General features: G+C 34.9%; 1 protein-coding gene across 17 annotated transcripts; it reads right to left on the bottom strand.

Annotated features, from left to right (window-relative positions):
* Window positions 1-6,522: 6,522 nt before the first annotated feature.
* On the bottom strand, window positions 6,523-12,447 carry LOC145091966 (F-box/kelch-repeat protein At1g22040-like). Of its 17 annotated transcripts, XR_013702379.1 has the most exons (6): window positions 11,771-12,447; window positions 11,478-11,524; window positions 9,650-11,249; window positions 9,267-9,472; window positions 9,026-9,102; window positions 6,525-8,844 (listed from the first exon to the last, which is right to left on the bottom strand). XR_013702379.1 is itself a non-coding variant. In XM_079029813.1 (5 exons), the coding sequence occupies exons 4-5, from the start codon at window positions 10,603-10,605 to the stop codon at window positions 9,980-9,982; spliced, it is 408 nt and encodes a 135-aa protein (XP_078885939.1). In that variant the 5' UTR covers window positions 10,606-10,637; window positions 11,169-11,249; window positions 11,478-11,524; window positions 11,771-12,440; the 3' UTR covers window positions 9,865-9,979. The 17 variants fall into 17 exon arrangements, 3 of the variants coding, with proteins under 3 accessions (XP_078885939.1, XP_078885941.1, XP_078885940.1); XR_013702383.1 differs by having other exon boundaries at window positions 6,523-9,472; window positions 9,650-10,187; window positions 10,269-11,249; XR_013702385.1 differs by having other exon boundaries at window positions 6,523-9,472; window positions 9,650-10,169; window positions 10,269-11,249.
* Window positions 12,448-13,468: the final 1,021 nt, after the last annotated feature.

The following is a 13,468-nucleotide window of genomic DNA, read 5'->3' as shown; positions in this document are numbered from 1 at the left end:
GGCTAGTGCATCCGCCTCAACATTTTCCTCTCTGGGAACTTTGTGTAGGCTAAAAGTTACGAATTCAAAGGACATCTTTTTAAGGATTTGTAGGTATAGTGCTAGTCTTTCGCCTTTCACTACATAGGATCCATTAAAATGATTAGTTAATAATAAGAAGTCAACAAATACCTTAAGATCCTTGGCCAGTTGTAATCCGATGATCAATGCTTCGTATTCAGCTTCGTTGTTGGTTCCATAAAATTTACAACTTACTACTCGGGGTATGATGTCCCCCTATGGTAATTTTAGCATGATCCCTATGCATGTTCCTCTAAAGTTTGAGGATCTGTCAGTGAAGAGTGTCGATGCTTCCATAATTTCTTCTTTTTGGAGTTCTTTTTTCTCCAACTCTGCTTTGGTTTAGAAAAAGAAATCTACATGGAACAACCAGAAGGGTATGTTGCCCCAGGACAAGAATCAAAGGTTTTTAAACTACTAAAGTTGTTATATGGGTTTAAACAAGCCTTAAAACAATAGCATAAAAAGTTTGACCATGTGATGTTGGAAAGTGGATACAAGATTAATGAATGTGACAAGTGTTTTATGTTAAAAGCACAAGTGAGAGTTATGTTATCTTTTGCCTTTATGTTGATGATATGCTTATTATTGGTAGCAATGATAAAAAAAGGTTTGATCAACAAAGAACACTAAACTTGTGTGCAAGTGCGCGTCCTATGGGTTTGAATGCACCACTGGTCAACCAGAAAAGTTCAAGGACCTTTTGCAATTACTTTCTTTTCGCTTAACAGTAGCAAACCCTAATTAAAGACTATTAATAATAGATTTCGGTTTTCATCTATCAATTAATTATGCTATTTAATTGACTCTTATGTTTTGATGTTTAATGAAATCAAAGACGATTTACAGTATAAACAGAGCTTCTCCTTAACTGTTTCATTTACACCAAATGAAATGAAATCACTCTCCTCCCCTCTTACGATTCTACTTTTTCTTTCATCTCCTCCTGCAACCAAGGTAACTTCCTAGCCAAGTGAGGTTCTGGTGACCTATAAGAGTCATTTAATAATGTTGTATCCTGGTAAACCAACACCCATATAGGGAAAAAATTTAAGGAAATTGTGTCAAACACAAGCCTCAATAACAATTTCTGATATTTGTTATTTCATGCATTTTGGGTTATATTTCTCCTAACATATATATATATATATATATATATATATATATATATATATATATATATATATATATATTCAAACTTAATGACATTATGTGTAGTGACTCTAAAGTTTGTAATCTTTTAATTTAATTAAGTGATTGTTTTTCCTTTTATTTTCTGGTTTATATTATACGAGTTGAAAAATACTATGGAGCAAAATTAAAGAGCAAAATAGGATAGAAGGATTTGGGAGCATGGAGAAAAAATTGAAGGATTTTAGGATCATTTATATGAAGGATTCAAGGATTTAGGATACAAATATATATGAACACTAGACGAATTCTTGCGCGTTGCGCAGCGAAGATTAAAAACATATTGTTAAAATATTGAAAAATATATGTTTAAAATGGTTATGTTATTGACATTAACTTTGAGATAATATTTTTACACTAATTTATATATATATATATATATATATATATATATATATATATATATATATATATATATATATATATAGGCTTAGGTTATTTTGTTTTTACTAACTATTGTGTGCCAGAATGCACAAATCTGGACCACCGGATGGAATAGAATCAAAGATCATGATTTTAGGGTCTATGATATCACAATAGGGTAACATGTACCATATAATCACACAAATTCCAACATAAGGGCATTTTAGTCAATTAACCTATATTAAAAAAGGAAATTTTCAAATTTTTAGGGATACTTAATTCCTTTATTTTTTAAAATCTGAATATTTTAAATTAATTCAAATTTAAAAATCCGATTTTATTCTGTCAGAATGTTAAACATTAATTAGTAAAGATATTTTCGATTTTATTCTTGCGGAATATATTTCCAATGCATATATGTTTGATAATTAACCTGATTTAATAATTCAACATATATTATTCATATACATTAGAATGTGAATACAAAATCATATATATTCTTACAAACTAATAGTCTTATACAATTTACTATAGTTATACATATTTTAACAAAATATCATCAAAAATGAATAAAAATATTAAGAAATAACATTCTTAAATATACAATTATTAAGCAAATACACATGATCTTCATCAATGGTACAAATAATGCACTTGATTCAAACTATGATGAAAATGTGATATATCATCGTAAGAATGTAATTCTTCGCAAAATATACTTGTTGTTGAACTCGATTCCAAATCTTTCTCTTGTATGATCAATATTGAATTCCTTCTTCAAGCCATTCTGAAAGAATAAGATGCATTGTTCATTAGTATTACCAGTGAAGCTAATGTACTTGTTGTTAACAAACATTCTGAAAGACATTGTAATAGAATGCATTTATACAAATAAATTCTGACAAAATACAGGCATTAATTATTTAATAGAAACTATATAATAGAGAATGATAGCATATTCTAACATAATGTATTTCATTTTTCTTATCTTGCAATATTTTTTACTTTTCCTATCTTAACAAAAGGATATTAAAATCGAATTCTGTCAGAATAATAGACATTCTAAGAGTTTTGACAGAATATATACCACATGACCAGATGCTAACAGAATGTATTTCATTTTTCCTATCTTGCAATGTTTTTTTTACTTTTCCTATCTTGACAAATAAGGAGAGATTGAAATCGAATTCTGTTAGAATAATAGACATTCTAAGAGTTTTGACAGGATAAATTCTCTTTTAGGCATTTCCACAAACACCTTTCGTGCAACATATATAGATAATAGAGAATCAAAGCTCCAAGTATAAAAAAAACAAACATCCACCAAGTGCAGATTTCTATGTACTGTGAGTGTGGCTTGTCCTTCAATCCCAAATAAAGAAAAGAACAAAATCTAAATTAAACAACACCAATTGAAGAATCGTTTGACAATCCATCTAAAGTGACAAAGAGGAAAAGATAACAGTTGTGTGTATGAAAAACGAAAGAGATAGACCTGAAGAGCTTGAAGGGTAGAGAACTTGAAATCGAGTTTTTCGCCTGATTTAAAATCAACATACGAATGCTGAAGAGGAATTGCGCTTGTGAAACCTATTCATCATCTTAAGCTTCATGTAACGCCCGTAGATCAGGGCTAGTCAATTTAGAGACGATAGGCGTCAAAAATAAATTTTTAATGAAAGATTATTTAGAATGAATAATCTTAACTAAGTTGTAGTATATGTTACAAGGATTCCGTACATATAAAGAACGCCGAAATCCGAGTTATAACGAAGAAGTTATGACCTGTCGAAGTTTCGCGACAGAATCGGCACGACACAGCGCGACGTAAAAAGTGAATTTACGTTAGAGTGATATTTAGCCTTAGCAATCTAAATGAAAGTCGTATAATACGTTAAACCATGAGCGTGCATAAAAAGAACGCCCAAATCTGACTTCGTATGAGGAAGTTATGATTTTTCTAAGTTTCGACTTAGCGGTATGCAGCCCGAAATACTCGATTTGAGATCGAGCGGTTTTTTAGCCGAAACAATCTAAACGAGAATCGAAGATCTTGTTGTTGGTATCGAAGCGATGAAAAGTTAGGCGAGAACGGACGTCAAACGAAGAAGTTATGACTTTATAACGAAGTTTTCCTGTCCGGGCCTACTAAAAATAAATAATAAAAATAAAGTCAAAATTAGCCGACGAAGTCTAAACGAAAGTTGTAGAGCGTAGTCTCACCTACGCGTGGATATAAAGAACGTCGAAAACGGAGTTCGTATGAAGAAGATATGAATTTCCGAAGTTTATTAAATAATTAATATTTAAATTTAATTATAAAACCCGGTATTATCCGAAGGGGGAGTCACCGGGCATATCCGAAGTACGCCCAGCGTACTGCTGTACGCCCCACGTACAGCGAAGCATGATGACCTTCGCACTCGAGTTCTTCGGATGACGAACGCAATGACGATTTCGGACCAGTACGCCCCGCGTACTCCGACGCTCCAGCCTCCTATAAATAGGATGCGAGGGTTCCGGGCTTATTTGCTCATTTCTCCTCGTTTTTGTGCCGAAGCTCTGCGTATAAACCCCCGAAGCCATCCCGACACCCCGAATCTCATATCCAAGTTAAGAAGGAAGTTTTACGCTCCCGAGATCCCGTGAAGTGCGATTCCCGAACCGAAGCTCTGCCCGCGAGAAGTCCGGTTTTTGTGGAGATCTTCCAGATCTACCGAAGAATACTACTTCTGCAAGTTGTAGTGCTGTCCGATCATCTTCTGATCAAGTGAGTGTGTGGTCACTTTCTTCTAACACATAAATATTAAGTATTTTCTATAAAATACGTGCTATGTGTATAATATAAGTTGTTTACATGTGTGAGTGTATACTACCTTTCATAAACACGATAATAATACAAGTATGGTTTGAGTGTATTAAGTATATTGTGGTTTATACGTGTGAGTGTGTAGTTATTTTCTTCTAACACATAAATATGAAGTATTTGTTATAAAATACGTGTTATGTGTTTATATATTGTTGTTTATTTGAGATGAGTATGGAATGAATGTTTTATATAGTTTTTAAATGAGTTAAACGGTATATGTATTTTATATCTACAAATATGTTGGGTAGAACATGGGTAGATGAGATAGTTGGTATGTGATAAAATGATGAGGTATGAAAGATGATTAAGAATGATATTGGTAGATGCACCAATTAAAGAATGTCATAAAACTAGCAGATGCGCTTGAGAATAATATCGGTAGATGCACCAAGTAATGAATGCCGTGATCTTGGCAGATGCGCCAAATAGAGATTGTCATAACAATAGCAGATGCGCTTATAGGATAATCTTGGCAGATGCGCTTATAGGATAATCTTGGTAGATGCGCTTCTAGGATAATCTTGGCAGGTGCGCTTATAGGATAATCTTGGTAGATGTGCTTATAGGATAATCTTGGCAAATGCGCTTATAAGATAATGTCGGCAAATGCGCCTAAAAGAGAATGTCATAAACCTGGCAGTCGCGCCTCATAGTGTATGACGTAATCCTGGCAGAGGCGCTTAAAGGATAATGTTGGCAGATGCGCCTTATGTAGCAATGGAAGTTTGTGTAAATTCCTTAGGTCAATCCTTAGGAATGAATGAATGACGAGTAGTTGAATTCCTAGGGTAAAATCCTAAGAAAGATAACAGGGATGAGTAATTGAGTTGATTGTTTGATGGTTGAATATAATAATTATATTATTGTAGGTTGAAAACCCTATATGCTCACCAGGCTCCCAAGCCTGACCCACTCAGTTTTTCTTTGCATTACAGGTAATGGCACAAGAGTATAAGTTGGTGGACTTGACGAGAGATTTTGGATTATAGGCCAGTAGTTATGAATAACTATTGTAAGGTCTATTTCATATTGTTTATGCTTTTGGTCTGTATCGGAACACGACATCCCGAGGTTTTATTATTTAATGAAAATACATTCTCTTTGAGAAACGTTTTGATAAATGGTTATCATATTTTATTTTGGGAACAAATTCCGCAACCGTTTTCTTTAAACGATCACTCTGATTTATAAAACAAAGCATAAACAAATCGGTCTTTTCTGGCTGTGAAAATGGGGATGTCACACTTCATCATCTCCTTCATTCTAACTAGCAGCCAATCTTCATAATCGTTTGAACTTAGAATCTTCATAATCAGATGGTGATTTTAGGGTTTATTGTGGCTGTGGTGGTCGTGGTGTCCGATGACTTTTGTGATTTAGGGTTGGGTTGTGAAGAAGCGGAGCAGAAGATGAAGGCAGGTCGTTCTTCCTCGTTTTATTTTGGTGATTTTAAAATCAAATCCCCCATTTATCTCAATTACCATAAATTTAGAGTCATGATTTACTAATTTACCCTTTTTAATTTATTTAATGATTAAATTATTCCTAAATTCCTATTGGTTCATTTATGCATACAATAGTTGCTAAAAACATTTGAACCTAGCTCTCTCTCTCTCTCTCTCTCTCTCTCTCTCTCTCTATATATATATATATATATATATATATATATATATATATATATATATATATATATAATCTCTATTATTTTGAACAATAATATTTATTGACATCAACCCACATTCCTCATTAATAGAATTAAATATAATTATTTATTTAATATTATTTTTAACAATTATTATTATTGATTAATTATATTTTTACTTATGCGATCATTTTCTAATTACAATAATGACGTTCATTTAAAATACAATTTATTTATAGCTAAATGTAATTTATAATTTGATGTTATTATCATTTAAAATTGATATTAATTAGTTTTAAACCACTTATTATTAATAATAAGTTAAAGAAACTTTTAAGAAACACTTAATATTATTGTTAAAATGTGAAACTTACGCTAAATAATAAAGTCATTGTAACGACCGAAAAATACAACCAATTTTAAATTTTTCAAAAACAACTCGATTCCATTAAATCATTACAAAAAGGTTTTCAATACAAAACATTTAGCGTATTCCTAGAATCACATTGCTACAAAATCATGAGGAGCAATACGATCACGCCTTCGCCTTGCCACGGTCTCTTGAAGAACCTGAAAAACATAAAACCACAACTGTAAGCCCGAAAGCTTAGTGAGATATCCCCAAAATACCAACCACTTATACCATACATGCATAACATGCCACAACATATCTGATCACAGAACAGCCATGCACTTCGGGTCTACTGTGTGATTGGTCTGCCGCACCGGCCTACAGTCCACCTGGTCCACCCTCTGAGTCTAGCCATAAACCTCGAGTCTACAGTGTGATTGGTCCGCCCGCACCGGGCCTTCAATCCACCTGGTCCACTCTCCAAATCTAACCACATACATCGAGTCTGCAGTGTGATTGGTCCGCCCGCACCGGGCCTTTAATCCACCTGGTCCACTCTCTGAGTCTACAGTATGACTGGTTCGCCCGCACCGGGCCTTCAGTCGGCCTGGTCCACTCTCCGAGCCTCGGCACGTCTGGTTCGCCCTCTTGGGGCCTAACCAGGATACCGACCTAACAGGTCACCAGCATAGCATCTCCCTATCTCTCAAGATACCGATCTTAATCAGGTCTCTAACATATACCATCCTAGCTCTCAGGATGCAAACATATCAAAGCAGTAACATAACAACAACTACCCAGATCTCAATCCGATAAGGGCCGGCCTTAGTGCCTTAGACCCTGTTGATATAGTGAGGATAACTCACCTCGAAACTGCCAGCTGAAAAGGATAAGATCCCGCTGCTCCAAACTCCGACACGAACTCCTCCACTGAACACCAAAACACTCAACTCAATAAATACCCTTAATTACCAAAATACCCCCGAAAGACAATTGGTCAACCCTTGGACAAGGTCAAAGTCAACCCCTGATTGACTCTACTCGCCGAGTCAACCCGATGACTCGCCGAGTCCCCAAGCTCAGGACTTCCCTCAATCTGCGACCTAAATCGCCGAGTCACCCCAAGACTCGCCGAGTCCAACAACTCTGATTCCACCTGCACACAACTCACCGAGTCATCCCTTGACTCACCGATTCTCGACTCGACCAGAAAATATTGGGACTCTTTGACAAGACTCGCCGAGTCCAAGAACAGACTCGTCGAGTCTAAGGTTATCTTCAACCTACTCGCCGAGTTGTTCTTCCAACTCGTCGAGTTCCAGCTCATCTTCAAGCAACTCGTCGAGTCCACCCATGTGACTCGCCGAGTACCACCGGTCTGAATCCATACAGAAGCACTCCAGGCCATGCAATTGATCCAAAACATAGATCTAGCCTCCTACAACCCATCCATCACGTAAAGTGGTAAACTTTACGTGAATCCAAAGAGATCTAGGCCTTTAACACTTTAGGGCTAGGGTTTGGGACATGATAGCTTCACTACACACTCAAACACAGGGACTTTCAGGCATTTCAACCCTTCTCCATTCCAGATCTGAGGTAGCAACCTCAGATCTAACCTCTAAACTCCAAAACACCAAAAGATAAGCTCCCCACAAACCCCATAATGATGAATCCATAAGAATAACAGCCCAAGGATGAGATATTACCTCAAAAGAACGCCCCAACTGCAATGGAACTCGAATCCAAGCAAAGCCCCTTGCTCCAAGCCTCCTACCCTTCAAGATTTCCTCAACAATTGCTTCTCCAAGCTTCCCAATGCAATATGATCACTCACACACGAAGGCTAAGGGTTTCTGGACTTGAGGATGAGTAAAGAGGTTAGGGGAATGAATGTTATGTTCTTTATATAGGGCTCAACCCCGAGAATTAGGGTTTTCTCCACTCAGCGCCTACTCGCCGAGTCCACCTTACTGACTCGCCGAGTCGGTCACTTAACACGCGACCAATTCGCGACTCTACTCGCCGAGTCCACCCATGGACTCGCCGAGTTCCCCTTCCAATTTTACTCTTTTAGCCCTTCAACTATACTCTTTGCTATTTCGGGATGTTACAGTGATAAGATAGACAATTTGCATTTCAAAAGAGACTTGCATGGATAATATGACATATCCATGTAATTTGATTTTATTATTTATAACTAGAGAAGAAACCCCGCGTTGCGGGGTTCGAAATGGCAAAGGAAACGACAAAATCCCCAGAATCACATGTTTACGTCCGGTGGCTACTTGTAGCTACACTACCCCGAATGAGAAAAAAAAAATCAGACTTTTTAGTCAACTTCCCGCCTCAAGTATAGCCATATATCTAGAATTTTTCAAAAAATAAATAAATTTAAACATAACAAAATAAAACAAAAGAGGACATTATAATGTCCAAAAAAAGATAGTCATAGTCGTAGACTTACCCAAAGGTTCCCAAAAGAAAAGAAGACATTATAATGTCCAAAAAAGAATAGTCAGAAGACATTATATAGTCATAGACTTACCCAAAGGTTCCCATTACACACATTGTGACATGCGTATTAGTGTACATTGCTAACTTTGCAAGCCCAAAATCTGCCACCTAAGTGAGTGCCAATCTCACAAATATAAATATGCATTTCAAAAAGACTTGAATTACTCTATATGGTTTTCTGTTTGTTGCAAACAAATCATTGTTATTGTAGAAATGCAGAAAAAAGGAAAACTATATTTTGCAAACTATGGTTCGAAAGGTTAGTAAGATACCTGGGCATCAAAGCTACCATCTAACAGAATGTCAGATGACTTAATATCCGTGTATGATCTTCGGATGACCCGATACATTTTATAAGGCGTCGCATAGCAAGGCACTAACAGGAACGAAATGCAATATAAGAGGCCAAATCATGAATTCATTATCCAAAAAAGAAAAAAAATCAAGGACGTTTCACCAATGTAAGTCTATGGTGTTGCTGCAAAAAAAGAAAATTCTATTATCTCACTAAATAACTGAACTCGTGACTAAATCACAATATATATATATATATATATATATATATATATATATATATATATATATATATATATATATATATATATATATATATATATAATTGAACCCAAAGTGTGTGGGATTTGCTAAAACATACCCCAAGTATGAAGAAGCTAATCAACCTTCGCCTTCATCCCACCTCTCATACAAAGAGAAATAGATCAGTATCTAGAACTGCTACTTTTTTTCAACTAAGGTAGGGGATGTAGATCTCTTGAAAAAGAAATCAAAATAAGTGAAATTAACTTAAGAAAACTTCATACGACTTTAAAAAAAAAAAAAAAGAAGCTCATGTAATGGACACATAATCTATGTAAAATCTCAATCAATAAAAAGTTATCCAGTAGACTTGTACAATTAACTTTAAAAAACTTCATACGACTCGTACAACAAGCACCAGTAAACAACAACCTCACTTGGTGACTGATTATATTCTCCTTGCTGGACCACCTTCGATACGTTTTTTTCCTTTGGCTTTTTCTAGCAACTTGTATTCATCTTCCAGATGCAATGTATCATAGTCGATGGATCTCCACCAGTAGCCTCCCCCACCGACAGTTGTGGTTTCACTACCATTGAACCCCAAACAGAATTCTTGCTCTTTTATGTTTTGTTTCCTGCAATCAAACACATTCCTTGAATTTCAAAAGAAATTCATCAGGTCCTTATACACATTTAAAGGTTAAAAGCAAGTTATTTGAATAGAGGTTTGAAACCTGAAACTGAACGGGCCTATCAGTATGACAATGGACATGGAAGAAAATGAAAGAAATGGATAAACATCATTTACTTAGACAACAAACTTAAAATGGGATTAAGACAACAGAGCCTGTACCTTTTAGGTTCAGCTATCATTATTTCAATCTCAGCCACACGAATCAGAACGTCACCTTCAACCACTTTCCAAGAATCTTCAACATGATCATAAACTTTAATTCTAGCACTTTCTAAAGAACTTGATGGATCCAAAGCATAAAGATCATTATCAACAATCACACTTAATTCAGTCCCGGTTTGTTTCGTGGGCCACCCTTCTCCCATTCCAACCGGCATATCAACCCAGGAATTAAATTCCGGATCATAAACTTCACCAACAACATCAACAAAAAAAGGCCAACAATATAAGCATTGAGGAACATATAATTTCCCACGATAAGTGGTTAATCCGGTTGCTATTGGTTTACGTAAATAATCTAAAAAAGCGGTTAGTAACACTTGTGCTTTTCAAAAGGGCATATTTGGAATTTCCGACCATAACCCGGTTAAAATCCAGCTGGAGATCCCGAAAAGAACTTGAAAAGAGACAGGTGTTCACTTGCCTTGCAAGAAAGTAGGAATTTAATGGTAAAATTATATGGAAATTAGAATGGTGACATGATAATCTATTAAACATTTTAGAGTTTAACGGATTAGACAATGCTTTGAAATAACATGTTGGTTGAGGAAGATCTGTACACTATATATCCCAAGTATTACATCTAGTTTCCTCATGGTTATATGGTTTGTGTTATAGTTATACAGTTTCTCCAAAGCAAATGACATAAAACCCTAGAACAAAAATAAACGGATATATCACAGGGACCAGAAGCGTAATTTACTAAAAGTAATGGACTTACAGCAGCTCCCTGTCAGAAAGTAGACCAATTTTTCTTACACCAGGAACTCCTCTCCTACTGAAAATGGAAGTACAGAAAGACCTGGTGGCCAAAAAAAGGTAAAAAAACAAATTAAATCAACATACAAAAAACAATCAAGTAAATTCGTATGCAAATTCCTAATGTGGAATACAAAAAATAAAAGTATGTGAAATAGAATGTATAAAGCTAAAGTAAAGAGGAAAGAGATCTTAGTTTTCCCAGCATTAATTATGAAACTGTGGATGTATGAAGCATGTGTAATTGAGAATGGAGTGGAACTAATGTTACCGATTTTTTGAAGCATTTCATCAAGCACTTGATGTGCATCTTCAAATCTGTCAAGTATGAACAAAAAAAACAATTTAATAAGCCCCAAATTTGTTTTTTTTTTCACACAGAAGGTTTCCCATTCTGAGATCCAACTTCATCAAAACATAATAGAGAAAGTTTCCCTTTTTAGTTTCAACTTCATGAGTTTCTAAAATTTTCGCTAAAGGAATAATCTACGCACACTATTGTGTGCTTATAATTGAGAAAAAACTAAATTGTACCAATAAAATGAAGATCGATAAAGGACTTGCCAGGAGGTAGTTTAGGTTGAACAGACAAGGAAACTAATCAACTGTAGGTTGCTAGAACTGCAGATACATGTAGAAAAACGCAAGTAACGGAGTTCAGGGTCGGTTTGAGGAGAATTATCATCATTAGCAACAACATCATTGGACTTCCTCTTGCCTGGAACGTGAGCAACATCTTTTAACTCTAAATCCAAACCAGATTTATACCAGAAAAGCTTTGTGAGGAAGATGATAATGAACAAACCCGAAAATTTGACAAAAAAAATTCGTAGAATTTGATGAACAAAATTACTGTGGCGATATTCCTGGTAAAGGTATTAGTAGATACACGCAAATGATGCTATTGTTAACTGTGTTGAGGTGAGCGGTGGGAATTTGGAGCAGCAGAGTAGAAGAATCCGGAAGTAACCTGTGTAGTAATCCGATGAACGGTAGCCTGATCAGGTACTGTTCGGCTGGAAGAAGCGGGGAATATCGGACGATGGAGTGAAGAGCAGAAGAAGTGGGGAATGTCACCGGCTCAGATGGTTTTCATGAGGATTCGAAGCGAAGATATGGAGAAGAATCGAGAAACAGCAATTAAGATAAACATCACAGAGAAGTGTGGATTGTTGTGAAGGGATCTAGAACAAAAAAGAAGCGGTGGAATATAACCATGGTACACTAACTAACCTATGAACCACCCTATGAACCAAGCTACAGTACCTGTGGTGAGGTACTGTAGCTAAGATGAGAGAAATTTAATCTATATATATAATTATTGCTTATTAATTTTAAAACCACTTATTATTAATAAGTGAAAGAAACTTTTGAAAAACACTTATTATTATAATTAAAATGTTAAACATATACTAAAATATAAAGTGATAAGATAGACAATTTGCAACTTAAAAAGGGCTTACATGGATAATATGACATATCCATGATTTTTAATTAATTATTTTATTTTGAAACAACATGAACATACAAACATGTATACAATAGTTAATTAAATATTATATATATCATCTTCCATAACATATGATCGATAACATGAATCTAATGTAATTTACATTAAAATTTCAACCACAATATATAATGATATTCTTAAAAGAATAGTTAAATCAAGAAAATACAAAAAATAATCGGTATATAAAAAACTTACAAATTAAAAACTTCAACATAATAACATGACTCGAAAAATTGTTCAAAGCACTCAAACCAACACAAAAAAGTTTAAACTTGTTTTCTTTGTGAATTTTGTATGTGATTTGTATTTGTGTGTTTACTCAAAAAGATTGACCTTTTTATAGTAGAGTATCCATTAATTTTTTATTAAATATATTATATAAGTTATAAAACCTTTGAATTGTTAATCATAATTCAGAGACTTTTGAGTGGTATTCATTAAAATAAGAGGTTTCAAATGCATGAGGTGTTTGCAAATTTTTATGGGGGTTTCAAATGCATGAGGTTCAAGGAAAAATGCTAGCTTTATAAGTATGTATGATATACACAACACTGGCTTGAAGAAGACGACATATCACGTTCAACTTCCTTCCTCTTAAGTGCATATATATATATACATATGCATGTCTATATGACATCCAATCAACAATTTCTAGCCGCATATGTAACTCCACTTGCATCCACGTCACCAATTTCTAGCCGCATATGAAAGTTCTCTAACTGAGTGCCTGGTAAAATGCTAAATGCTAAGAC

The sequence above is a fragment of the Lactuca serriola genome, chromosome 3, assembly GCF_051521515.1.
Source record: "Lactuca serriola cultivar US96UC23 chromosome 3, Lser_US96UC23_V15, whole genome shotgun sequence".
Classification (NCBI taxonomy): Eukaryota; Viridiplantae; Streptophyta; class Magnoliopsida; order Asterales; family Asteraceae; genus Lactuca; species Lactuca serriola.
This window is presented reverse-complemented; position numbering and strand designations above follow the sequence as displayed.

Coding starts and splice junctions, on each gene's coding strand:
- LOC145091966 (XM_079029813.1), bottom strand. CDS start 10,605: ATGCCGGTTGGAATGGGAGAAGGGTGGCCCACGAAACAAACCGGGACT. Junction 10,170..10,387: donor ATGATAGCTGAACCTAAAAG/GTACAGGCTCTG, acceptor GTTTGATTGCAG/GAAACAAAACATAAAAGAGC.